Source organism: Microcebus murinus, chromosome 6 (assembly GCF_040939455.1).
Source record: "Microcebus murinus isolate Inina chromosome 6, M.murinus_Inina_mat1.0, whole genome shotgun sequence".
Taxonomy (NCBI): Eukaryota; Metazoa; Chordata; class Mammalia; order Primates; family Cheirogaleidae; genus Microcebus; species Microcebus murinus.
The window spans coordinates 51616365-51641378 of NC_134109.1; the positions used below are offsets into that span (position 1 = coordinate 51616365).

Sequence of the window (25014 nt, forward strand, 5' to 3'; positions counted from 1 at the left end):
TACTAAAATGGGAAGGATACAGAGTAGATTAACATGGCCAAAAAAAAAAAAATCATCTAGTCCAGCCCTCACATTTTAGAGATGAGAAAGCTGAGTCCCAGACCTGGCATGTGACTTGCCTAAAGCTAATTAACTATAAAGCTAGAATGATAACCCAGATCTACTGTTAACAGTGATAGATAAATATTGTATCAAGTAGATCAAGTGAAAGTAATAGGTCAATATTATATGTATTTTTCCATCTTAACATATATGGAAGTTAGAAAAATAGGACACCTCACACATCTACAGAAATAAATCCTTTTATTTTATAACATTCCTTTTCTTTTTTAAGATGCATACAGTACTTGTAAGCCCAAGAATTCTGAGAAAAGCTGTAGAAGACCTGGCACTATTTTTGAGAATTACACAACTGGGCAACAAAATAACACCTTTATAAATGTCAGGGCATATAGAAATAAAATTTAGTGCTTACACACAAAAATAGGGAAGTTACATTCAACACGTTTTTTTAAACGTGCATTTAAAATGTTTAATGTTTTCTAAAACTTTGGTCATGCTTTATTATAACCTACTAAATTTCACAATTATGGAGACAATTAAACCCAAAAGGTAAGCAAATATATCACATTAACACAGCAGCAAAAGCAAGCTAATACTGCATAATCATATTAGTGGACTGATTCAGAAATACATGTTTTTCACAAATAGCACACAAAACTTAGTTTGTGATAACATAGTTCAATGACTTCCACTTCATAAAATAAGGCTGAGTAATGAGACATAGCAGAACATGATTACATAAAAAGTATATTTTTAATTACAATTCTAATTGTACATACAGGGTAATAAATTGTGATTTCTATCAAATAGTGCAAATAAGCAGGACTTTTCTCAAAAATATTAAAATTGGATTTATCCCACATGCCTCAGATTTCATGAATAACAGGATATATTGATTATTTTAGGGTTTTGTGTGATGGGTACAAGTAGTAGGGTGATATAGGATAGATATGTACTCATAGGCTGCAAATAAAAATAGCCATTGACTTAATTTACTGAACATGAAGTACAGGCACTGAAAATGTAACTTTTAAAAAGTTCCATTTGTCATCATGTAAACAGTTTTGTTCATCATACCATATTTTATCAAAGATTCATAATTCATTTAAAATTGTCATATCGAGCAATTCCTCTAAATTCTTTTTGATATGTGGTGGTTGAGAGGCAGCCTGATTTAACAGATTCTGACCCATCTGGGCAAAAAGTGCTTTTGATAATTTAGCTGTGGCTGTTCGTATATTTCCTCCAGCTCCAGGCAGAGAGCCACTATTTGTCATGTTCCCTAAGAGGTGCCATAAAACAACCAACACTTTCTGTTCTGTGGCATGGGGCTTCCTTTGATAAAGTTCCATAACAATATCTGAAACAGAAAAATATGGTAAACAGAGTTGTTAAACAATTAAGTTCAAATTCTGCTAATTATAAAGCACTTAAAATATACTGAGCATCTTCCTCATGCCATTTGTTCTAAAAAGTTAGGCTTCTTAAGAGAACTAAAGGTAGAACCCTTCTCTTAAAGACTGAGATCTTCAAGTAATATATTAGAATTCCATATCTGATGATTAGTGCAGGCAAAAGTAGTAAAGAGAAGAATTAAACTCAAAATTCATCTCAATGTTTTCCAAATGTAGTTAAATAAAAATTTATACATTTTTCACCAATGGACATTTTATCAAACATAACTTTGAAATAGCAATTTTCTGTGAGCAGCAATATTTGATTTTAATATCTTTTTATTTTTCCTGTATTATTTCTACTAACAGAAAGATTAAACACTTACTAGAAAAAAAGAATAAAATTCTTCTGAATAAAATTTCTGGGGTAAAAGTCTTAAAAAATCCTCTTGTGGATAATTACATAATTTATTTATACTTCATGAATACTGATATTGAATTGATAGCTATTATAAAACTAAGTTGAACTACTCATCAGTTCTTTGTTTATAAAATGTTTCTTTAGAAATTACAATTAAAAAGTCTTTACCAGCAAGTTTTTCCGTCATGTCCTGTTTTGCTTTTCCATTTAAAAATTGAGCTTTTGTGCAAAATGGCTGTAGAAGTAAGTAATTGTCTAAACAAAAAGAGCACAGAAACATATGTTTAAAGAGTAATGAAATCTTAGTTATTTTCAATTATATAATAGCATTGAAAGGAAAAAATATACTCATTTCTAGGGGGCAAATCTTTTAAGTTTTAAAAATCTACATTGCTAATCACTATTTAAAATTCTCTATAAAACCTTTATAGAGTAATATTCAGCAAACAAGAACTAATAATATCTTACAGAGCATTAAAGGAGCTATCACATGGTCTTAAAAAAAGAATTGCATATCTCCTAGGCATCTTGTTCTAAATGATAGCACAGGCTGGGCGCGGTGGCTCACGCCTGTAATCCTAGCACCCTGGGAGGCCGAGGCGAGCGGATCACTCAAGATCAGGAGTTCGAAACCAGCCTGAGCAAGAGCGAGACCCCGTCTCTACTATAAATAAAAAGAAATTCAACCAAGAAACTCCTGGAACTGATCAATGAATTTAGTAAAGTCTCAGGATACCAAATCAATACACAGAAATCAGAGGCATTCATATACGCCAACAACAATCTAATTGAGAACCAAATTAAAGACTCAATTCCCTTCACAATAGCAACAAAGAAATTAAAGTACCTAGGAATATACTTAACCAAGGACTTAAAAGACCTCTACAGGGAGAACTATGAAACACTGAGGAAGGAAATAGCAGAGGATGTAAACAGATGGAAATCCATACCATGCTCGTGGATCGGCAGACTCAATATCATCAAAATGTCTATACTACCCAAACTGATCTACAATTCAATGCAATACCTATTAAAATCCCATCAGCATTCTTCACAGATATAGAAAAAATAATTTTACGCTTCGTATGGAACCAAAGAAGACCCTGAATATCAAGAGCAATTCTAGGCAACAAAAACAAAATGGGAGGCATTAATATGCCAGATATCAAACTATACTACAAAGCTGTAGTAATTAAATCAATATGGTATTGGCACAAAAATAGGAATATTGACCAGTGGAACAGATCTGAGAATCCTGATATAAAACCATCCTCATACAGCCATCTAATCTTTGACAAAGCAGACAAAAACATACTCTGGGGAAAAGAATCCCTTTTCAATAAATGGTGCTGGGAAAACTGGATAGCCACCTGTAGAAGGCTAAAACAGGACCCACACCTTTCACCTCTCACAAAAACCAACTCACGCTGGATAACAGACTTAAACCTAAGGTATGAAACTATTAGAACTGTAGAGGAAAAAGTTGGAAACACTCTCCTAGACATTGGCCTGAGCAAAGAGTTTATGAAGAAGTCCCCAAAGGCAATCACAGCAGCAACAAAAATAAATAAATGGGACATGATCAAACTACAAAGCTTCTGCACAGCCAAAGAAATAGTCATGAAAGTAAACAGACAACCTACAGAATGGGAGAAAATTTTTGCATCCTATGCATCCGATAAGGGACTGACAACTAGAATATACTTAGAACTCACGAAAATTAGGAAGAAAAAATCAAATAACCCCATTAAAAAGTGGGCAAAGGACTTGAACAGAAATTTTTCTAAAGAAGACAGAAGAATGGCCAACAAACATATGAAGAAATGCTCAACATCTCTAATCATCAGAGAAATGCAAATCAAAACCACAATGAGATATCACTTAACCCCAGTGAGAATGGCCTTTATCAAAAAATCTCCAAATAATAAATGCTGGCGTGGTTGCAGAGAGAGAGGAACACTCCTACACTGCTGGTGGGACTGCAAACTAGTTCAACTTCTGTGGAAAGCAATATGGAGATACTTAAAGCGATACAAGTGAATCTACCATTTGATCCAGCAATCCCATTGCTGGGCATCTACCCAAATGATCCAATGACACTCTACAAAAAGACACCTGCACTCAAATGTTTATAGCAGCACAATTCATAATTGCAAGGCTGTGGAAACAGCCCAAGTGCCCATCAATCCAAGAATGGATTAATAAAATGTGGTATATGTATACCATGGAGTACTATTCAGCTCTAAGAAATAATGGTGATATAGCACATCTTATATTTTCCTGGTTAGAGCTGGAACCCATACTACTAAGTGAAGTATCCCAAGAATGGAAAAACAAGAACCAGATATATTCTCCAGCAAACTGGTATTAACTGAGTAGCACCTAAGTGGACACATAGGTACTACAGTAATAGGGTATTGGGCAGGTGGGAGGGGGGAGGGCGGCGGGTATATACATACATAATGAGTGAGATGTGCACCATCTGGGGGATGGTCATGATGGAGACTCAGACTTTTGGGGGGAGGGGGAGAAATGGGCATTTATTGAAACCTTAAAATCTGTACCCCCATAATATGCCGTAATAAAAAAAAATTAATTGGCCAACTAAAATATATAGAAAAAATTAGCTGGGCATGGTGGCGCATGCCTGTAGTCCCAGCTACTTGGGAGGCTGAGTGAGGCAGCAGGATCGCTTGAGCCCAGGAGTTTGAGGTTGCTGTGAGCTAGGCTGATGCCATGGCACTCTAGCCTGGGCAACAAAGTGAGACTCTGTCTAAAAAAAAATAAAAAAATAAAAATAAATGATAGCACAGGTTTATCAAAAAGCAGAAAAAGAATTGTTTTTCTGGGGGGGAAGTTTTTACATTTACTGATTTTTACATTTACTGATTTACTTAATTTTGAAAAATCACAGATTCACAGGAAGTTGAAAAGACAGTACAGAGAGGTCCTGTGTACCTTGCACCCAAAGATTACATCTTACATAATTGCAAGGGTTACATAATTACATAATTGAAGGGTTGACCCTTCAACATGGAGGTTAGGGGAAGCAATGCCTGTACTACTGAAAAATCTGTGTATAACTTTTTTTTTTTTTTGAGACAGAGTCTCACTCTGTTGCCTGGGCTAGAGTGCTGTGGCATCAGCCTAGCTCACAGCAACCTCAAACTCCTGGGCTCAAGCAATCCTTCTGCCTCAGCCTCCCAAGTAGCTGGGACTACAGGCATGTGCCACCATGCTGGGCTAATTTTTTCTATATATTTTTATTTTTATTTTTTATTTTATTTTTTACTTTTTTTTTTTCCCGTTTAAACAGTTTGAGGATCTATATATTTTTAGTTGGCCAATTAATGTTTTTTATTTTTGGTAGAGATGGGGTCTCGCTATTGCTCAGGCTGGTCTTGAACTCCTGAGCTCAAATGATCCACCTGCCTCGGCTTCCCAGAGTGTTAGAATTACAGGCGTGAGTTAGAATTACAGGCCTAAAAATCTGTATATAACTTCTGACTCTCCCAAAAGTTAACTACTAATAGCCTACTGTTGCCCAGAAGCCTTACCAATAACATAATCGATTAACACATATTTTGTATCTGTATTATATACGGTATTCTTATCCAAAAGTAAGTTAGTGAAAAGAAAATGCTATTAAAAAAATGTCAAGGGCTGGATGAGGTGGCTCACACTTATAATCTTAGCATTCTGGGAGGCTGAGGCAGGAGGATCACTTGAGGTCAGGAGTTTGAGACCAGCATGAGCAAAAGCGAGATTGCATCTCTACTAAAAATAGAAAAATTAGCTGGATGTCATGGCACACGCCTGTAGTCCCAGCTACTTGAAAGGCTGAGAGAGGAGGATCACTTGAGACCAGGAGTTTTGAGGTTGCACTGAGCTATGATGATACCACTGCACTCTACCTGGGGCAACAGAGCAAGTCTCTGTGTCAAAAAAGAAAAAAAGAAGAAAAAAACCAAAAAACAAACTGGAATCAGAAAGTACGAAAGTAAAGTCAAAGCAATTTGAATACCAAAGTAAAATTTCTTACCTACATGCTGACTTAGTGCCTGAACAACATTTGTAGCAGCAGCATAGATGCCTGGATTCTTGGAATTCAGATTATTATCCACTATTGCTGGAATCAGCATGTTGATTATAGGAGATAAATTATCTCTAAGTAAAGGAATCATTTTGTACATTGTTTCCAGAGCCACCAGATTTACTTTACTATTGGAATCATGAAGTCGAGATTTAAAAGCATCAAAGATCTGAAAGTAAATTGGTAAATTATTTAAAGTAAAACAATGTTTATACCTATTATATTTAAATTCTCTTGGCATTTCATAATATTTCTCCTGCTTTATTCAGTTTAAACACACACATACACAAAACAACCTGAACTTAGACAACAGGAACTTTATAAAAATTTGGATGCTAAATCTAAGTGAAGAATTTTCTTATAGGAAAAAAAAGAAGGCTTCAAAAATCACCCCAAAAGACATCCTAATAAAGGATGAGAAATATGGTTCAGTAGGCAGATAACTGACTTATTGTAAATATGATAAACATGCTATTTTCTGGAAGGTGCAGATTAGCTTAGCTAATTCTAAAAATTTAAGAAAAGTTTCTGTTTTTATCTCTATTCATACCAGAAATAGACATGCAAGTATTACTATAGAGATTGGACTTACTTTCAGTTTAGATTTGGTATGAAAATTTTAGATGTAATTGCAAAGTTCAATTTTTATTATTACTTCTTAACCTGATTGACAATAATACCTTGCTCTTTGATTTTCTTTATTTTTTTAAAAGAGAGGTGCTCAGTTGCCTCATTTGTTTTTGATGAGACAGTCTTACTCTGTCGCCCTGAATAGAGTGCAGTGGTGTCACTGTAGCTCACTGCAACCTCCAACTCCTGGGCTCTAATGATCCTTCTGCCTCAGCCTCCTGAGTAGCTGGGACTACAGGTGTGTGCTGCAACACCCAACTGTTTTTCTTTTTTTTTCCTTTTCTTTTTGGTAGAGATGGGGTCTTACTCTTGCTCAGGCAGGTCTTGAACTCCTACCTCAAGTGAGGCTCCCATCTTGGCCTTCCAGAGTGCTAGGATTATAGGCATGAGCCACTGTGCCCAGCCTGATAATTGTTGAAGATGGATGATTTGCCTATTAGGTGCTTTATCTAATTCATCTTATTCCATTATAGGTTTGAAATTTTTTATAATAAAATATTAAAACAAAAACAAAAAGACCTCCTAAACAAACAAACCCAAACAGTCTTCCCAAGAGATTTATTTTTATTCAACAGATATCAGAAAATGTAACTTTCTGGCTCCCATGACATGGTAATGTGGTATTTTCCTTCTGAAAATTGAGACAACACTATTGGAATTAAAGAACAATTATGGTATGTTTGCCAAGTTTAATGTATATTATGTAAATTTAAAATAGAATTTAATGAATAAATTACTAATAGAATTAACTGAACTAAATTCTGATGAGACATAATTAACCTAGGCTCTGCAACTATGAACATTTATTAATATTTCCTTTTCTGCTGCTTCTTGTCTTCCTAAAGATAGGTATATAAAAATCAATATATAGAGATTTATAACACATATACGAAAAATTTTATTCTACAGCAATATCAAGTCTCTTAAATGTCCTTGTTTACTTTCTATTAATAATATTTATTGATTCACTTGACATATATTTACTGAATGCCAGGTTCTGAGATCACCATCTTGTGGAAGGATTCACAAAAATAAGTGGCTATTTTCTTCTTTTTTTTTCCAGTCACCTTGAATTGTTCTAGTATGCCTTTAACACAGCAAAACCTTGGCAACCGAATCTTTTCACTAGCTTATTTTAACACTTCAAAGTAATATATATAAAGTAGTAAGATTTAAGGCAATAGTTTATTAATGAATTTTTATTATTTTTTCTGAGACAGGGTCTTGCTCTGTTGCCTGGGCTAGAGTGCAGTGACATCATTATAGCTCACTACAACTTCAAACTCCTGAGCTCAAGCCATTTTCCTGCCTCAGCCTCCTAAGTAGCTGGGACTACAGGCATGCATCATCACACCTGGCTAATTTTATGTTTTGTAGAGATGAGGATCTCACTATTGCCCAAGCTGGTCTTGAACTCTTGGCCTCAAGTGACCCTCCCCCTTCAGCCTCCCAAAGTGCTATGACTGCAAGCATGAGCCACAGCACCTTGCCCTAATGAATTTTATTGGCTGCAGATTTCAAATGAATATTAATTTTGACAGGTCCTTACCTTCACAATGTTTCCAACAACAAGCTCTTGATTATTTTCAGTATCTGATAAAAGCTGCTTAATCCCATTAATACGATCACGAAAATCTTTTGCATTTAATAAACCTGTTATGACTTTAATGTACTCAGCACTTTCAAAGGAATTACGAGGAACTGATTTTCTGGTGACTTCACGAACTTCAGTCACCTCTCTAAAGTGAAAGAAAGGTAAATTTAATTTCATTTTTACTTTGCTATAAAAATTACAAATATAACAAAAATTCTCAATATAAATTCACTTTCCAAAATTTATAAAATGATCTAACCTACAGCCGCAATGCCTGTTGGGGGTACCCAAGATCTCCTCTAGGATTGATTTACTAGCAGGAATCACAGGAGTTAGTGCATAATTTTACTCATGGCTAAAATTTAGTATAGCAGAAAGATACCAAGCAAAATCAGCAGAGGGAAAAGGTACATAGGTCAAAGTGCAGTGGAAGCCATACTCAAGATTTCAAGGGTCCTTTCCCACTGGAATCACACAGGACACAATTCATTCAACAATAGATTGTGAGAACTTATATGAAATGTTGTCTACAAAAGAAGTTTATTAGAAACTCTATGCCCAGGTTTTTTATTGGGAACTTGTCACATACAGATTCTCTACCTAGGACACACCAAAATTCCAGACCCCCAGAAAGAAAGCAGATTTTTAGCATAAGCCACACATTGTTTGCCCAAACAATTCAGGCATAGTAAACTATTTTATCAGTTAGAGAATAGTGGGGATCCTTTTGAAATCCTAGTTCCCCATGCTAACCAAAAGCATCCAAAATTAATCGAAGTTGTCCAACACAGGTCTAATATTGATAAGTTCAATAACATTACAACTTTACTAAGGTTTAGTGAATATAAAAGCAAAATACTGTAAATATATAATTGCCTTGTTAAATCTAATTATCTCATACTTTCTAGGTCTTTACCAAACTTTTAAAACTCCATTAAATATTGGCAAAGACCCAAGATAGTTCATGAAAACATCCAAATGAGACTACTATCACTAGGGAGTAATTTCTCTAATGATGTAGACTATCAAATCATCTTACCTTTCAGCTGAACTGAAAGCATCTCTAGAAACAGATGAAGATCTTGTATTTCCTACACTGCCAGTATGAGAACGTCTTCCTTTTGCTGAAGGAGTATCCAGTGGTATCTCTCCCAAACCCTGTCAGTAAACACAAAAAAAGGTAGAGTAATGGAAAACTTACAATTAGTAGTGAAATAACTTGCACAATGTAATTTTCAAAGCAGCCATTATGATTTTTCAAGATTAATAGCATTTTAATAATCTGCTAAACTTATGCTTTACAAAGATCAGATACATAAAATATGTTATAATTAGTAAATTAACAAAATACATGACTAATAGGAAATTATGAACTCACTTGTTAAAACGTTTAAAAATTAAAATGCTACATTTTATAACTACTCTTCTTAAAGCATAAAATCTATACAGAAAATATGAACACATTCCATAAATGATGAATTTCTTTGCAACATTAGGAGTTTGAGAATAAACATTTTAAAAAGAACCATTTAAAACCATTTTGTTCTTAATACTTGTACTGGAAATGACTCACAAATATAATCTGCCTCATTTTAGTCAGATAATTTTTTGCAGTTATTTTAATAAGTTCTATATGAATTAAGCTGAAATCATCAAGAGCAATGGGCAGGAAAAAATGCTCTAAAATGTCTATTACCACATGTCTTTGTAATATTACCCCTTCATAAATGAGTCCTGAGTCCGAAGTCATCAGAGAAAAATGACATAAATTACAAGATAAATTTTTTTTTTTTTTTTTTTTGAGACAGTGTCTTACTCTGTTGCCCAGGCTAGAGTGCCATGGCATCAGCCTAGTTCACAGCAACCTCAAACTCCTGGGATCAAGCAATCCTTCTGCCTCAGCCTCCCGAGTAGCTGGGTCTACAGGCATGCACCACCATGCCTGGTTAATTTTTTCTATATATTTTTAGTTGTCCTGCTAATTTCTTTCTATTTTTAGTAGAGACGGGGTCTCGCTCTTGCTCAAGCTGGTTTGGAACTCCTGACCTTGAGCGATCCTCCCACCTCAGCCTCCCAGAGTGCTAGGATTATAGGCATGAACCACCTCGCCTAGCCAGAAAAATTCTTTATTGTTAGGTTAAACATAGTCTTCAAAAATAAGATGTAAATAGGCCAGGCATGGTAGCTCATGCCTGTAATTCTAGCATTCTGAGAAGCCAAGACAGGAGGATAGCTTCAGCTCAGGAGTACAAGACCCCATCTCTACTAAAAAAAAAATTAGCCAGGTGCAGTGGCTCGTGCCTATAGTCCCATCTACTCAGGAGGCTGAGGCAGGAGGATGTTTTAAGCCCAAGAGTTTGAGGTTGCTGTGAGCTATGACGACACCACCACACTCTAGCCCAGGCAACAAGAGTGGGACTCTGTCTCAAAAAAAAGATGTAAATAGACTACTGTTCACATTTAATTTCACTTGGTATTCTCTCACTCATTTCACAGACATTACTGAATCCCTACTATCTACCAGGATGTATTCATGTGGCACATATCCTCAAAGAACTCCCTATAAATGCTCGGCAGTGTCATAAGAGCTCTAATAGTGGGATGTATAAAATACAGCAAGGCCCAAGCATGGTAAACATTATTATCTGCATTTTATAAAAATTAAAATACTAGTCAAAGAAATAAGTGGTATACCTAAAGTTACAAAGTTGCTAATTGTCAGAATTGTGATTCACATCTTGTAACTCCAAACTGTATTCTACCAAACGTCAAGCTTCTGTTCAACAAATATTTAATTCCAAAGGCTGACACTATATATGTCTACTTAGTAAAATACTTAATTGTTGAAATACTGTTACACATATATTTCAAATGATTAATAGAGAAATAATTGAAGTAATTATTTTTATTCTTTGCCTTGATAGAAAAATATACTTTTCTTTTAAAGTTGTTTATTAAACTAACTTTTTCCACATACCTTTTGCCGTAAGTTTTTAACAGATTCCTTAATATATGGCAAATCTTTAGATGGGACATATTTTTCAAGCATTTTTTCAAAGTTAGGATGACACATCATGAGGAAAAGCATCTTTCGACCATAATACCTATGAATATTTGAGAAATAGGTAAATAAACCTATATATGTTAATTAGCTATTTGTCCTTAAATGCAATTTTTTTCAATAGGAAAAAACCTATCAACTTCAAGATCACCATCCCTGTTTTAAGTAAGCCACTGAAATGTAGATACACTAACAGTATATTACTAGAAAGTACAGATAGTCCCCAACTTACAATGGTCCGAACTATGATTTTTTGACTTTATAATGGTGTAAAAATGATACAAATTTAGTAGAAACTAGACTTCAAAATTTGAATTTTGATCTTTTTCCAGACTAGCAACATCCTGTATGATACTCTCTTGAGATGCTGGGCAGTTGCAGCAAGACGCAGCTCCCAGTAAGGCACAGAATCATGAGAGTAAACAACTGATACTCTACAATGTTCTGTGCTACCAGATGATTTTGCCCAACTGTAGGCTAATGTAAATGTTTTCAGCACCATTAAGGTAGGGTGGGCTAAGACACGATGTTCAGTAGGTTAGATGTATTAAATACCTTTTCAACTTGATATTTTCAATTCATAATGAATTTTTCAAGATATAATCCTGTCATAAGTCAAGGAGCATATGTATAGGAGTCTCCTGTCCTCTCTACCCCCTTTTAAAATCACTACGACTTCAAATCTCTCAGTCATGGCGCAGATGGAGAGCAAAAAGCTTTGATTCTATTTTTCAGGCATCCCAGGGTCCATTATCAAGGTTGGCAGTTGGCAGAATTGTGAGTTAGTATAAGTTTGTCTTTGTTCTGGGTTCCTTGCCCAGATATTTTGCGGCCCACCTGCTGGCCCAACATTCTGGCCTGAGCCAACTTTCCCTAGATCCCATATTTCTCTGTCTTTTTCCCTAGTCAAAACTTACCTGGGTCCCCATTCTTCAAAATACTATCTTCTGCTACCTAAAATACACCCAAGTTAGTTGATAAATCGTGGGCATGTTAATAAATGTTGTTATAATGTCCAAACTAGGGTTTTTATGTTATATGAATTTTAAAATAATACTCTTAGGATAATACCTTAAGCCAAAATATCATTCTAATGGTAGAAAGTCAGATATCATTGAAGTACATATTGGAGAATCTTTTAGCACAGAGATGTCTTATAGCACCTCAAAATAATACCACATTATTAATCTTCAAGGAGGCCTAGCCCTAAATTATACTTATACTTTTGCTTACAACTTGGAATATATGGGTCTATAAGAACTAGAGAGGACAGACTTTTGTGGGGAAGGACTATAGGATGATCTTAAGATCATCTATATCAACCAGACCCCTTCAAATGTGATGAAATTGCAGAAAGGGAGGTGATCTCAGAGAATAAATATTACCTTTCCCCACAACCAGAATAAGGTTTATACTCAGATAAGGAGATACTAATCAGTTATAGTTTCAAAGACAATTCTGACATTTAGCCTGAAATATTAAGGACTGTAGGTCCATTATAGGGCCCAAAAATATGGGAAAGGTTAAAACAAACAAGTAAACAAACAAAAGGAACACAAAATGTGAGAAATTTGTATTGCCTTAAGCTGCTATGTCTGTTTGATTTTTTACACAGCAACAGAAAACTAATATATTTACTTTTTTTTTTCTACTTGTTTTTTTCCATTACTTTCTTTATTAGCTTTAGGTGTAATATGAGTTCCACAAGATTAACTCCAGTTACCTAAACTAATGAACATCTTTGTCTTAAAATATTAAAAATTGTACATCCTTCTTTAATCTTTATAACTTCAGGATACTCTCTCCCGCCACTTTTAATTATCTTCATACATTACTGCCATAAAATGTTAGATATCTGTATGGGACATTACTGGCTACCTAATCCAAACTTCCTGATTTTATAGACAAGGAAACAGAGACTAACAGAAGCTAAGTTACTTGCTTAAGGGCAAATAATGATGGGCCTAGAAATTTAACCTAGGCTTCTGACTACATCCAAAATTTTTGTCACCACTACTGCTATTGTACTAATCCACATCTTAATTATTTTGTCTGATTGCTCTTAATGTTCATAAAATTATTCTTCAAGTATAACCATCACAAATTCATGGAGGTTTCTAAGTGCAGATATCTCATGTTTCAGGGCATAACATACTGTTATGCATTATTCTAGTATTTTTCACAGGTACCTACTTCCTTGATTTTACCTGATTGCTTGGAAAATATATCATCATCCCCTAAATGCATTACCTTACATTTGCCCATAATGAAGTTCTTCTGCCACTTTTCTGCCCACTCATACAGTCTTGTGCCGTTTTCGTGAAGTTCATCCCTGTGACTTGGCATCTCACTACCCAGAAGTATGTAGTGTCATCTGTAAATTTGGAGAATTCACTGTGCACTCCCTCAGGATCATTTACAAATTGGTTAAATAAGACTATCCCCCAGCACCAATCCCTGGGGACCCCACTTCTCCGTTTAGAAAAATGTTCATTATTTTTTAACTTGTATTTCTTTTCCTACTTTTAAGCCCTTATACTAACAGATTTAGCGAATATTATTAGCTATTCACCTGGTTTCTTGTGAGCTGTCTTGAGCAAACTTAGCAGCAGCTGGTAATATACGTTCAGCCATATCCTTTGCTCCAGATAAAATACGTTCTGGTTCCATGAATTCCACTATATCTGATAAGTGCTGGGCTGTACACCTTCTTACCGCGATGTGTAAATGGCTACAAGGACATATGATCAATTAACACAGTTGTATGAACTATCTTCCAAAGATCTATTTTAAATGATTAAACAGCTCAACATCATCCTGGCAGGCTAAAATGACAAATTATTTGTATTAGTTATCCCTCCCCAACAAGTTAAAAACAAAACAAAATTCAGAATCACAGGCATTTATTTAGCTTCAGATCTGTGAATGTAAGTATCATTATTAAAATAACAGTATTATTCTTTTTATGCTCAGCATGTAATATGCTCATCACATAGGAATTATTTATTTATTTATTTTTTGAGTCAGAGTCTTACTCTGTTGCCAGGGCTACAGTGCCATGGCATCAGCCTAGCTCACAGCAACCTCAAACTCTTGAGCTCAAGCGATCCTTCTGCCTCAGCCTTCGGAGCAGCTGGGACTACAGGCATGCGCCACCATGCCCAGCTAATTTTTTCTATATATTTTTAGCTGGCCAATTAATTTCTTTCTATTTTTAGTAGAGATGGAGTCTCACTCTTGCTCAGGCTTGTTTCAAACTCCTGACCTTGAGCGATCCACTGGCCTTGGCCTCCCAGACAGCTAGGATTACAGGCATGAGCCAACGTGCCAGGCTTGGAATTATTTATTTTTTTGACTGAAATAATATTGAAACTGGCTTGTTTCTCTACCCTAGATTGCAGTATTCCATTTTTAGTTTAAAGCCATTTCAAGATTATTTTGAACAATACCTTTGTCCTCCACTGATAAGAGAAACAACTGCACGTGTAGGAGTTACATTATTAACCATAGCTCTCAATGCTTTGTCAACATCTTCTCTTATAAATGTATTTGATTCTCCAGCCTTGTGCAACAAAACTTTTACTGTAGTATCTAGTTCTTGATCCATGTTCTTTTTCAGGTAAGTGAAAAGATCACTTAAACAGACGACAGCAGCACGAGAAACTCCAGAACGTAAATTTTTCACCTAAAAAAAATTTCCAAAAATTATGTTTTGCTGATATTGTGAAAGAAAATAAGTAACAACTACTTTGAAATGAATCTTACTATTAAAGTAACATAGTTTAATATTATCTTTTGTCCTAAAAATTAACATCTAATAAATATTTTTAAACGTTGCAAATTAAGACGTGGGCTACTTTAACTAAATATAAGCCTACTTATGTCATATAGCACAGAAAAATTTTTATTATTTTTCCAGCATATTGTGGGGGTACAAATGTTAAGGTTACGTATATTGCCCTTGCTCCCCCTCCCCCTTCGAGTCAGAGCTTCAAGCATGTCCATCTCCCAGTTGGTGCACATCACATTCATGATGTATGTATATGCCCATCCCCCCCACCTGCCTGATACCCAATAAATGTTATTCCTATATGTCCACTTAGGTGTTGATCAGTTAATACCAATTTGCTGGTGCGTACATGTGGTGCTTATGTTTCCATATTTGGGATACTTCACTTAATAGAATGGGTTCCAGCTCTAGCCAAGAAAATACAAGAGGATAGCACAGAAAAATTTAAAGGTCAAATAAACATGGCATATTTATTCTCTGTTATTCAAACAATCCTTGTCTCATCTGAAAAACACATTTACCTCTTGAACTACTGCAATAGTTGTTTCATGCAGCTTTGTGTTCAATATCTCAGAATGAAAAGCAGCTAAGCATCTAATAAAATTCAGTCCCTCAATTTTCTTCTCCCTATGGGAAAAAGAAATGACAGAATCATTTATTAAATGGAGTTCAACTGGAGCAGAATCTCAGATGTCTTCTTTTTTTGTGTATGAAATACTGCCAATGAGGAGATCTCATCTGCTTTCCCTTATCATTTAGGGATCTCAAATAAAAAGATATAAAGATCTTTTAAGACCTAAAAGCACTACTGATAGTCAAATTAAGTTTATTCTTTGTATTACAAATAAAAAGAAATACTTCTTCTATATTCTTTGTAGAGAGCAGAAGGACAGAAAGGAATGACAAAAGACGTGGAAAACAATAAAACAAAACTGGAAATAGAAAATTAACTACCTTTTACTTTATTCGTGAGTACAAGTATACCTCAAAGACATTGCTGGTTCAGTTCCAGACTACCACAATAAAGCAAATGTTACAACAAAATGCAAGTTTTTTAGTTTACCAGTACATAAAAAGTTATGTCTCTATTATATTATAGTCTAATATACAATAGCAATATGTCTAAAAAAATCTATGTACTTTATTTAAAAGTTATTTCATTTCTAAAACATGCTAATGATCATCTGAGCTTTCAGTGAGCTGTTTTCTTTTTGCTGGTGGAGAGTCTTGCCTCCACATTGATGGCTGCTGACTGATCAGGATGGTGGTTGCTGAAGGTTGGGGTGGCTGTGGCAATTTCCTAAAATAAGACGACAATAAAGTTTGCTATGTTGATTGACTCTTCCTTTCACAAAAAATTTCTGTGTGGCATGTGATGCTGTTTGATAGCATTTTACCCATAGTTGAACTACTTTCACATTTGGAGTCAATTCTCTCAGTCCCTGCCACTGTTTTATCAACTAAGTTTATAGAATATTCTAAATTCTTTGTCATTTCAACAATGTTCACAGCATCTTCACTAGGAGTAGATTACATTTCAAGAACCACTTTCTTTGCTCATCCATAAGAAGCAGCTCCTCATCCATCCAAGTTTTATCATGAGATTGCAGCAACTCAGTCATAGCTTTAGGCTCCACTTCTAATTCAAATTCTCTTGCTATTTCTACTATATCTGCAGTTACTTCCTCCACAGAAGTCTTGAACTCCCCCACCCCACAAAGTCATTCATAAAGGCTGGAATCAACTTATTCTAAACTCCTGTTAATGTTGCTATTTTGATTTCCCATGAATCATAAATGTTCTTAATGGCATCTAGAATGGCAAATCCTTTCCAGAAGGTTTTTAATTTACTTTGCCCAGATCCATCAGAGCAATCAGTATCTATGGCAGCTATAGCCTTAAGAAATACATTTCTTAAATCATTAAGACATGGAAATCCAAATTACTCCTTGATCATGGGCTGAGAATGAATGTTGTATTTGCAGGCCTAAGGACATTAACTCCTGTACACCTCCATCAAAGCTTTTGAGTGACCAAGAATGACCAGGTGTGTTGTCAATAAGCAGTAATATATATATATATATATATATATATATATATATGTATATATATATGAAAAAATAAAATAAAATTTTATATATGTAATATAAAATTTTATTTTATTTTTTCTTCTTGAGGCAGAGTCTCACTCTATTACCCTGAGTAGAGTGCCATGGTGCCAGCCTAGCTCAAAGCAACCTCAAACTCCTGAGTTCAAGTGATCCTCCTCCCTCAGCCTCCCAAGTAGCTGGGACTACAGGCACTCACCACCACGCCAGGCTAATTTATCTAATTTTAGTAGATACAAGTTCTCGCTCTTGCTCAGGCTGGTCTCAAACTCCTGAGCACAAGCGATCCTCCTGCCTCGGCCTCCCAGAGTGCTAGGATTACAGGCATGAGGCACCACATCTGGCCTAATAAGCAGTAATATTTTATTTTTATTTTATTTATTTACTTATTATTATTTTTTTTGAGACTGAGTCTCACTTTGTTGCCCAGGCTAGAGTGGTGCTGTGGTGTCAGCCTAGCTCACAGCAACCTCAAACTCCTGAGTTCAAGCGATCCTGCTGCCTCAGCCTCCTGAGTAGCTGGGACTACAGGCATGCACCACCATGCCCGGTTAATTTTTTTTTCTATATATATTAGTTGGCAAATTAATTTCTTTCTGTTTATAGTAGAGACGGAGTCTCGCTCTTGCTCAGGCTGGTTTCGAACTCCTGACCTCAAGCTATCCGCCCGCCTCGGCCTCCCTGAGTGCTAGGATTACAGGCGTGAGCCACCGCGCCTGGCTAGCAGTAATATTTTAAAAGGAATCTTTTTTGCTGACTAGATCTCCACAGTAGGCTTAAAGTATTCAGTAAACCATGCTGTACGCAGATATGGTGCCATCAAGCCTTTGTTGTTCCATTTATAGAGCACAAGCAGAGTAGAATTAGCATAATTCTTAAAGACCCTAGGATTTGCAGAATGATAAATGAGCACTGGTTCCAACTTAAAGTCACCACTGCATTAGCCTCTATCAAGAGAGTCAGCCTGTCTTTTGAAGATTCGAAAGCAAGCACTGACTTCTCCTCTCTAGCTATGAAGGTCCTAGATACCATCTTCTTCCAAGATAAGGGTGTTTCATCTATAGTGAAAATCTGTTCTTTAGCGCAGCTGCCTGGATCTATTACCTTAGCTAGATCTTCTGGGTAACAGGTTGCAGTTTCTACATCAGTACTTGCTGCTTTACCTTGCACTTTCATGTTATGGAGATGGCTTCTTTCCTTCAACCTCATAAACCAACCTCTGCTAACTTCACATTTTCTGCACCTTCTTCACCTCTCTCAACCTTCATAAAATTAAAGAGAGTTCAGGCCTTGCTCTGGATTAGGCTTTGGCTTACGGAAATGTTGTGGTTGATTTGATTTTCAATCCAGACCACAAAAACATTCTCCATATCAGCAATAAGGCTGTTTTGCTTTATCATAATTCATGTGTTTGCTGGAGTAGCACTTTTAATTTCCTTCAAGAACTTTTCCTTTGCATTCACAACTTGGCTAAATAGTGAAGAAGGCCTAGCTTTCAGCCTATCTTGGCTTTCAACATGACTTCTTTACTAAGCTTAATTTAATTATTTCTAGCTTTTGATTTGAAGTGAAAGATATGTGATTCTTCCCTTCCCTTGAACACTTAGAGATCATTGTAGGGTTATCTAGTAATTGACCTAATTTCAATATTGTTGTGCCTCAGGGAATAAAGATGCCTGAGGTGAGGAGAGAGCTGGAAATATAGCTGGTTGGAAGAGCAGTCAGAACACATACAGTATTTATTGATTAAATTTCCTGTCTTACATGGGCATGGTTTGAGCTTCCCCAAAACAACTGTAATAGTAACATCAACAATCACTGATCACAGATCACCATAACAGATAAAACAATAATGAAAAAGTTTGAAATACTGCAAGAATTACCAAAATGTGACAGAGACAAAAGTGAGCACATGTTGTTAGAATAATGGTGCCAATAGACTTTCTTGACAGAGGGTTACCCTTTGTAAAAAGCACAGTATCTTCAAAGTACAATAAAGCAAAACAAGGAAACAAGGATTGCCTGTACATAATCCAACAGTTGAAAATGGAAAAACACCATTAGTTGTTTCTGTAACTTTTATTTCTTCTTCATGACCTGACCTAATGAGCCAGATAAATGGTAGGTGGATACCAATAAGAGGGTGTGATGCAGGTGGGATTTAGATATAACATTTCAAACTTTATGGTCTTCATTTTAGAAGTTTGAAGAATGTGAGCTAAGAAGAGTTCCCTTAGTTGGTAATATTGCTAGTGGTCATTTTTTTTAAGCTTTTAAATCCCTCGAACAATTATGGAAAATGAAGAGAAAATATCTAAGAATCCAATGTGGTAAAAATAAACCTATTTAATAGCTGTCCAGCTCAAAATTTTCGTTTTTTGGATAAGCACAAAACATTTACATATAGGTTACATATACAGGTTTTTTTTTTGTTTTTTTTTTTAGCCATTTAGATGAACTGTTATATATACAGGTTTTTAATAATTTATTTATTTTTATTTCTGTAGATTTAGGGAGTATGAATAGATTTTTGTTACATGATGACTTATACAGTTGTGAAGTCTGGGCCTTTGGTGTACCCATCACCCAAATAGTGTACACTGTACCTAATATATAATTCTTCATCCCTCATCCCTCTCCTACCCTCCCTTTTCTGAGTCTCCAATGTCTATTATGTCATTCGTATGACCACGCATACTCAAAGCTTAGCTCCCACTTATACGTGAGAATATGCAGTACTTGATTTTCCTTTCCTGAATTATTCAATTAGGATACAGTTACATCTTAGCCAGAAACAACCCAATTCTATATACATAATCAGAAAATAGTAGGAAGTGGAGTCAAGGAGGGGCACTGAAAAAGCAATTAATAAATAGTGGGTGAAAAATTTCCCAATTTGATTGAAACTTTAAGTCTCAGATTCAAGAACAAGCCTCAAGCAGGATAGACGACAGAATATCACAATGTGGAACAGCATAATCAAATCACTACAAGGAGTGTTAAAGAGAATATTCTTAAAAGTATCCATAGAAAAAAGACACATGACATACAAGAGAGCAAATACAATAATTACAGAAGATGTCATATCAAAAATATGTAAGTCAGAAACCAATTAGTTGAACAAAATCTAAGTGCTAAAAGAAAAATAAAACAAAACAAAACAAACCCAACTGTCAATCTAGAATCCTATAACCAGTGAAAACATCTTTAAAAAATGAAGGCAAAATAAAAATACTTTTAGATAAGAAAAGCTAGCTATGCTACAAGAAATATTAAAAGAAAATGTTATGGTAAAGAAAATGAGACCAGCTGGAACTCAGATGTATAAGAAGGCATGAAGAATAATGGAAATGATAAATGTGTGGGTAAATTAAACAGACAAAAAATTTAAAAGATAATTGACTGTTGGAAAAAAAAGAAGAATAACATATTGTTGAGTTTATAACACATGCAGAAGTACAATGTATGACAACAGCAGCACAAAGGACAGGAAGATGGAAGTCTACTATTATAAGATTCTTATACATGAAATGGTAAAATAACATTTGAAGCTATACTATGAGAAGTTAAAGATACATATTGTAAACTCTACAGCAAGAACATAAAAAAAAAGAAAAAGGCATATCATTACAGCCATGGGAGATAAATGGAATATTAAAATATGCAAATAATCCAAAAGAAGGCAGGGAGAAAAAGAATAAAAACAACAATAGGACAATAAAAATATGTAGCATGGACTTACCAAGATTAAAAACTTTTGGGGCATTAAAGGTCACTATCAACAGAGTAAAAAGGGAGCCCACAGAATGGAAGAAAATATTTATAAATCACATATCTAATAAGGACTTAATATTCAGAATATGTAGAGAACTCCTAAAACTCAACAACAAAAACAGCCCAATTCAAAATGGGCAAAGGGCACCGTGGCTCGCGCCTGTAATCCTAGCACTCTGGGAGGCCAAGGTAGGCGGATTGCTCGAGGTCAGGAATTCGAAACCAGCCTGAGCAAGAACGAGACCCCGTCTCTACTAAAAAAAATAGAAAGAAATTAATTGGCCAACTAATATATATATATATAAAAAATTAGCCGGGCATGGTGGCGCATGCTTGTAGTCCCAACTACTTGGGAGGTTGAGGCAGAAGGATTGCTTGAGCCCAGGAGTTTGAGGTTGCTGTGAGCTAGGCTGACGCCACGGCACTCACTTTAGCCTGGGCAATAAAACGAGACTCTGTCTCAAAAAAAAGAAACAAAAAGAAAAAAACCAACAACAACAAAAAAACAAAATGGGCAAAGGACTTAAACTGACATTTTTCTAAAGAAGATATACAAATGGCCAAGAAGTATACGAAAGGATGCTCAACTTTACTAGTTATTAAGGAAATGCAAATCCAAACCACAATGAGATACCACTCCATACTCATATTAGAATGGCTACTATAAAAAACAAAAAAAAAACCCTCACAAACAACCGTCTCCTCCAGGAAAAAAAAAAAAAAAACCACCCCAAGTGTTGAAAAGGATGTGGAGAAAATGGAACCCTTGTAAACTGTTGGTGGGAATGTAAAATGGCACAACCACTATGGAAAATAGTATGGTGGCTCCTTAAAAATTTAAAAATAGAATTATCATATGATTCAGCAATTCCACATCTGGATATACACCTGAAAGAACTGAAGGCAGAGATAAGAAGAGATATTTGTATACCCATGTATATAGTAGCATTATTCACAGCAGTCAAAAGGTAGAAGCAATCCAGTGTCCATTAATGGATGAATGGATAAACAAAATGTGGTTACATACACAATGGAATATTATTCAGATTTACAAAGGAAGAAAATTCTGACACATGCTACAACATGGATAAACCATAAGAATATTATGCTGAGTGAAATAAGCCAATCACCAAAGGGCAAATACTGGGATTTCACTCATGTGAGAAAGTAGAATGGTGGTTGCCAGGGACTGAGAAGAGGAGTAATGGGGAATTATTATTTAATGGGTATGGAGTTTTAGTTTTGCAAGATAAAAAAGTTCTGTGACTAGTGGTGATAGTTGTGCAATAATATGTAACAATCCCACTGAAGTATACATGTAAAAATAGTTAGAACAGTAAATTTTGTTATATATATTTTACAACAATTTTTAAAAAAGCAAATGTAGCAAGATGAAAGACTTGAACCCAAATAACTTCATAATTACATGAAATATAAATGTTCAAAGCAGCTAAATTAAGTTGGAGAGGGAATGGACAGAGATGTTGGAATGGACAAAACAGCAAAATCCAACTCTATGCTGTATATGAGAAACATACTTTATAGATACATATAGACACAAATTATAAGTAAAAGGATATAAAAAGATACATCTTGCCAACACTAATGAGAAAGAGAAGGAATATCACCAAAGATAACAGACACTTCATAATGATAAAAGGGCCTACACATCAAGAAGACATATTAATTTTAAATGTACATAGAGCTTTACAATAAAGAAAAAACTGATAGAAATTTAAGGAGGAATACAGAAACCTACAATTATAGTTGGAGATTTCAATAGCTCCTTCTAAGTAATTGTTAGACCAAATAGACAGGAAATCAGTCAGGATACAGAAGACTTAAACAAAACTATTAACCAACGTGGCCTACTTAACAGAGAATACTACAATTCAACAGCAGCAGACTGGAACTTCCTTCCAAGTTCATGTGAAACATTCATTTGAAAAAGATCAAAGTCTCTACCTTCATGGATCTTATAATTTAATGAGAAAAATATATAAGGGATAAAAAATAATGAAAGGGATATTAAGAAAAATAAAGCACAACCTGAGCAATAGTGAAACCAAATCACTAGAAAATATAGAAAACTTAGGCAGGGCATGGTGGCTCACGCCTGTAATCCTAGCACTCTGGGTGGCCAAGGCGGGAGGATCACTCAAGGTCAAGAGTTCGAAACCAGCTTAAGCAAGAGCAAGACCCCGTCTCTACTAAAAGATAGAAAGAAATTAATTGGCCAACTAATATATATAGAAAAAATTAGCTGGGCATGGTGGCACATGCCTGTAGTCTCAGCTATTCAGGAGTAGGATCGCTTGAGTCCAGGAGTTTGAGGTTGCTGTGAGTTAGGTTGATGCCACAACACTCTAGCCCCGGCAACAGAGTGAGACTCTGTCTCAAAAAAAAAAAAAAACACACAGAAAAGATAGAAAACTTAGCCAGGTGTGGTGGCACATGCCTATAGCCCTACCTACTAGGGAGGCTGAGGTAGGAGGACTGCCTGAACCCAGGAGTTTGAAGCTACAGTGAGCAATGATTGTCCCACTGCAGTCCAGCCTGGGTGACAGAGTGAGTCCCTGTCTCTAGGGAAAAACAAGAAAAAAGAAAAATAAATTAGAAACAGAAGAGCAAATGAAGCCCAAAGAAAGTAAATAATAAAGATCAGTGTGAAAATCAGTAAAATAAAAAACAGACAAACAATAGAGGAAATCAGTGAAAGCAAAACCAGGTTCTTGGAGATCAGTAACATTGATAAGCTTCTAGTCAGACTGATCAAGGAAAAAATAAGACAAAAATAAATTATCAACATTAGGAATGAGAGAAGAAATATCACTACTGATCATTCAGCTGTGTTAGGTAAATATGAATATGACAAACAGCTTTATGTCCATAAATTTAAGAACTCCGGTGAAATTGACAAATTCTTTGAAAGATTCTAACTACTAAAACTCACTCATAAAGGAATAGATAACCATATATTGTATAACCCAATATTTAGGAAGGAAGGAAATTGAATATTAGTTTAAAATTGTTCCACAAAGAAAACTCCAGGCTTGGATAGTTTACCAGTTAATTATACCAAACATATTAGGTAGAAACCAATTCTATATAATTCCTTATTACTAAGGGACAGATACTGAAGGACTAGCTTACAAAGTTCTTTATTATCAGTCCTTTCCCTCTTTCTGTAGCTTCATTCTCTACTGTGTGCTGCCTTTTTTATCCACTCGAGTCTTCTAGCTGTTTCCTGGACACCTGAGCTCATTTGTACCTCAAGATCTTTAAACACTCACCCAATGGCATTTTCTCCTATCTCATTCAGATCTCTGTCAAATGTCAACTCCTCAGAAAAGCCTTCTCTCATGACCTAACTAAAATAGTATTCCTTTCCCCATCCCTTCAAGTTGCTTTTTTGAGGCAGGGTCTCACTGGAGTGCAGTGGCCTCATCATAGCTCACTGCAACCTTGAACTCCTGGGCTGCCTCAGCCTCCAGAGAAACTTACTGAAAGCTATAGTAATTGATACAGAACTTTTCTTCTTTTCTAATGTAAGTGTTATAGTGCTATACATTTCCTCTAATTTAGCTATACCCCACAGATTTTGATATTTCATTCTTTATTTCATTAAATTCAAAATACTTTACAATTTCCCTTTTGATTTTTTTCTTAGATCCATGGGTTATATATATTTGTAAGTGTGTTCATTTTCAAATGTTTGGGAATTTTCCAGATACTTGTTACTAATTTCTAATTTAATTCCGTAGAACAAAATCTATATAACCTGATTACCTTTAAATTACTTGGTTTTTGTCCAAGAATAAGGTCTTTCTTGGTAATGTATTTTCTTATGGACTTGAATAAACATGAATTCTGCTGTTATAGGTGGAATGTCCTATAAATGTTAATTTGGTCAATAATGCTACCCAAGTCTTCTATATCCTTACTGATTTTCTGTCTACTTGTTCTATCAATTAATGAGGATTGTTAAAGTTCCACTTATAAATTGTGGATTTATTTATTTCTCCTTGTAGTTTTATCAGTTTTTGCTTACTATATGTTGAAGTTCATCTATATGGTGAATAAATG

At 35.2% G+C, this 25014-nt stretch overlaps 1 protein-coding gene across 4 annotated transcripts in view; it reads right to left on the reverse strand.

The window, feature by feature from the left end:
- Positions 1–276: 276 nt before the first annotated feature.
- Positions 277–25014, reverse strand: part of TOGARAM1 (TOG array regulator of axonemal microtubules 1) — an 82972-nt gene continuing 58234 nt past the window's right edge. For 2 of the 4 annotated variants that reach the window (XM_012782783.2, XM_012782782.2), the window contains 9 exons: positions 15568–15673; positions 14706–14941; positions 13829–13987; positions 11173–11299; positions 9235–9353; positions 8151–8340; positions 5921–6140; positions 2047–2133; positions 277–1423 (listed from right to left, as the gene is read on the reverse strand). In XM_012782783.2, coding sequence (XP_012638237.2) covers positions 1158–1423; positions 2047–2133; positions 5921–6140; positions 8151–8340; positions 9235–9353; positions 11173–11299; positions 13829–13987; positions 14706–14941; positions 15568–15673 — 1510 coding nt within the window. In that variant the 3' untranslated portion in view covers positions 277–1157. Of the gene's footprint in view, positions 1424–2046; positions 2134–5920; positions 6141–8150; positions 8341–9234; positions 9354–11172; positions 11300–13524; positions 13631–13828; positions 13988–14705; positions 14942–15567; positions 15674–25014 lie in introns of those variants that run through there. The other 2 variants (XM_012782785.2, XM_012782786.3) reach the window with 2 other exon arrangements.